Source organism: Momordica charantia (assembly GCF_013281855.1).
Source record: "Momordica charantia cultivar OHB3-1 chromosome 10 unlocalized genomic scaffold, Mcharantia_2.0 BLBB01000010.1, whole genome shotgun sequence".
NCBI classification, from domain to species: Eukaryota; Viridiplantae; Streptophyta; class Magnoliopsida; order Cucurbitales; family Cucurbitaceae; genus Momordica; species Momordica charantia.
In genome coordinates this window covers 16,191,728-16,192,600 of record NW_028275158.1, presented here as the reverse complement: position 1 = coordinate 16,192,600, position 873 = coordinate 16,191,728, and the positions used below count along the sequence as shown (strand labels likewise).

Genomic DNA, 873 nt, shown 5'->3' with positions numbered 1-873 from the left:
AGCTTGGTTCCTATGCTTACTTGTTTTTCAGAGCTAAGCAAAGGAACAAGCTCGAGCTTCTTTGTCGGTGTTGAGAACTACCCTTTTCCCACTTTCGGTAGGTCGGCCTTGGACTGCAACAACTCATCCTAGTTGGCTTGTCCTTCTAGCGTGCATACTGATGACCCTTTAAGCGCGGAAGCATAGCACTCCTTCGAAGTTTTCTACTCTCCTCGGACCGTGTCCACTCCATTAAGAGTTGAGTACTTCAGGACTTGATGAAGTGTTGAGGGAACGGCTCGGAACGAATGGATGATGGGTTTTCCGAAGATGGCATTGTAGGCCGACCTGCCGTCGATCACGACGAACTCGCTCATCTGAGTTACTTGTGTATCATCTTGCCCAATAGTGATCGGCAAGTCAATACACCCTTCTGGAGAGACCGATTCTCCAGAGAATCCAACCAAGGGTGTCAGACTCTTCTTCAACTGTGACCTGGTCCACCCCAAGGCAAGATATGTTGGAAGGGACAAGATGTTGGCAGATGCGCCTCCATCTACCAGCACTCTTCGAACCAGGACGTGATCGATGACAGGAGCGATTACAAGCGCGTCATTATGGGGCAAATGGACCCCCTCCAGATCGGCATCGTTGAAGGTAATGGAGGAGGTCGGCATCTGCTCTCTAATGATGCACACCTCGCGCCTGTCTTCGCGAGCTAGCTCCTTTCTTTTATTTCCAGACTGGCCCCCACTTGGGCCTCCGAAAATGGTATTGATGACCGCAGGTCGGTCATCTCGGCGAGGTGGCGTCCTTGAACGCTTCCTCTCCTCTTTCTTTTCCACCGAGTTGGACCTCGGTTTGCCAACGAATTTTTTGAAGTAGCCATCTTGA

General features: G+C 50.9%; 1 protein-coding gene across 1 annotated transcript; it reads right to left on the bottom strand.

Moving 5' to 3' along the window:
* Window positions 1–203: 203 nt before the first annotated feature.
* On the bottom strand, window positions 204–656 carry LOC148208676 (uncharacterized). Its single transcript, XM_088119147.1, has one exon. The coding sequence runs from the start codon at window positions 654–656 to the stop codon at window positions 204–206; it is 453 nt and encodes a 150-aa protein (XP_087975273.1).
* Window positions 657–873: the final 217 nt, after the last annotated feature.

Coding starts and splice junctions, on each gene's coding strand:
- LOC148208676 (XM_088119147.1), bottom strand. CDS start 656: ATGCCGACCTCCTCCATTACCTTCAACGATGCCGATCTGGAGGGGGTC.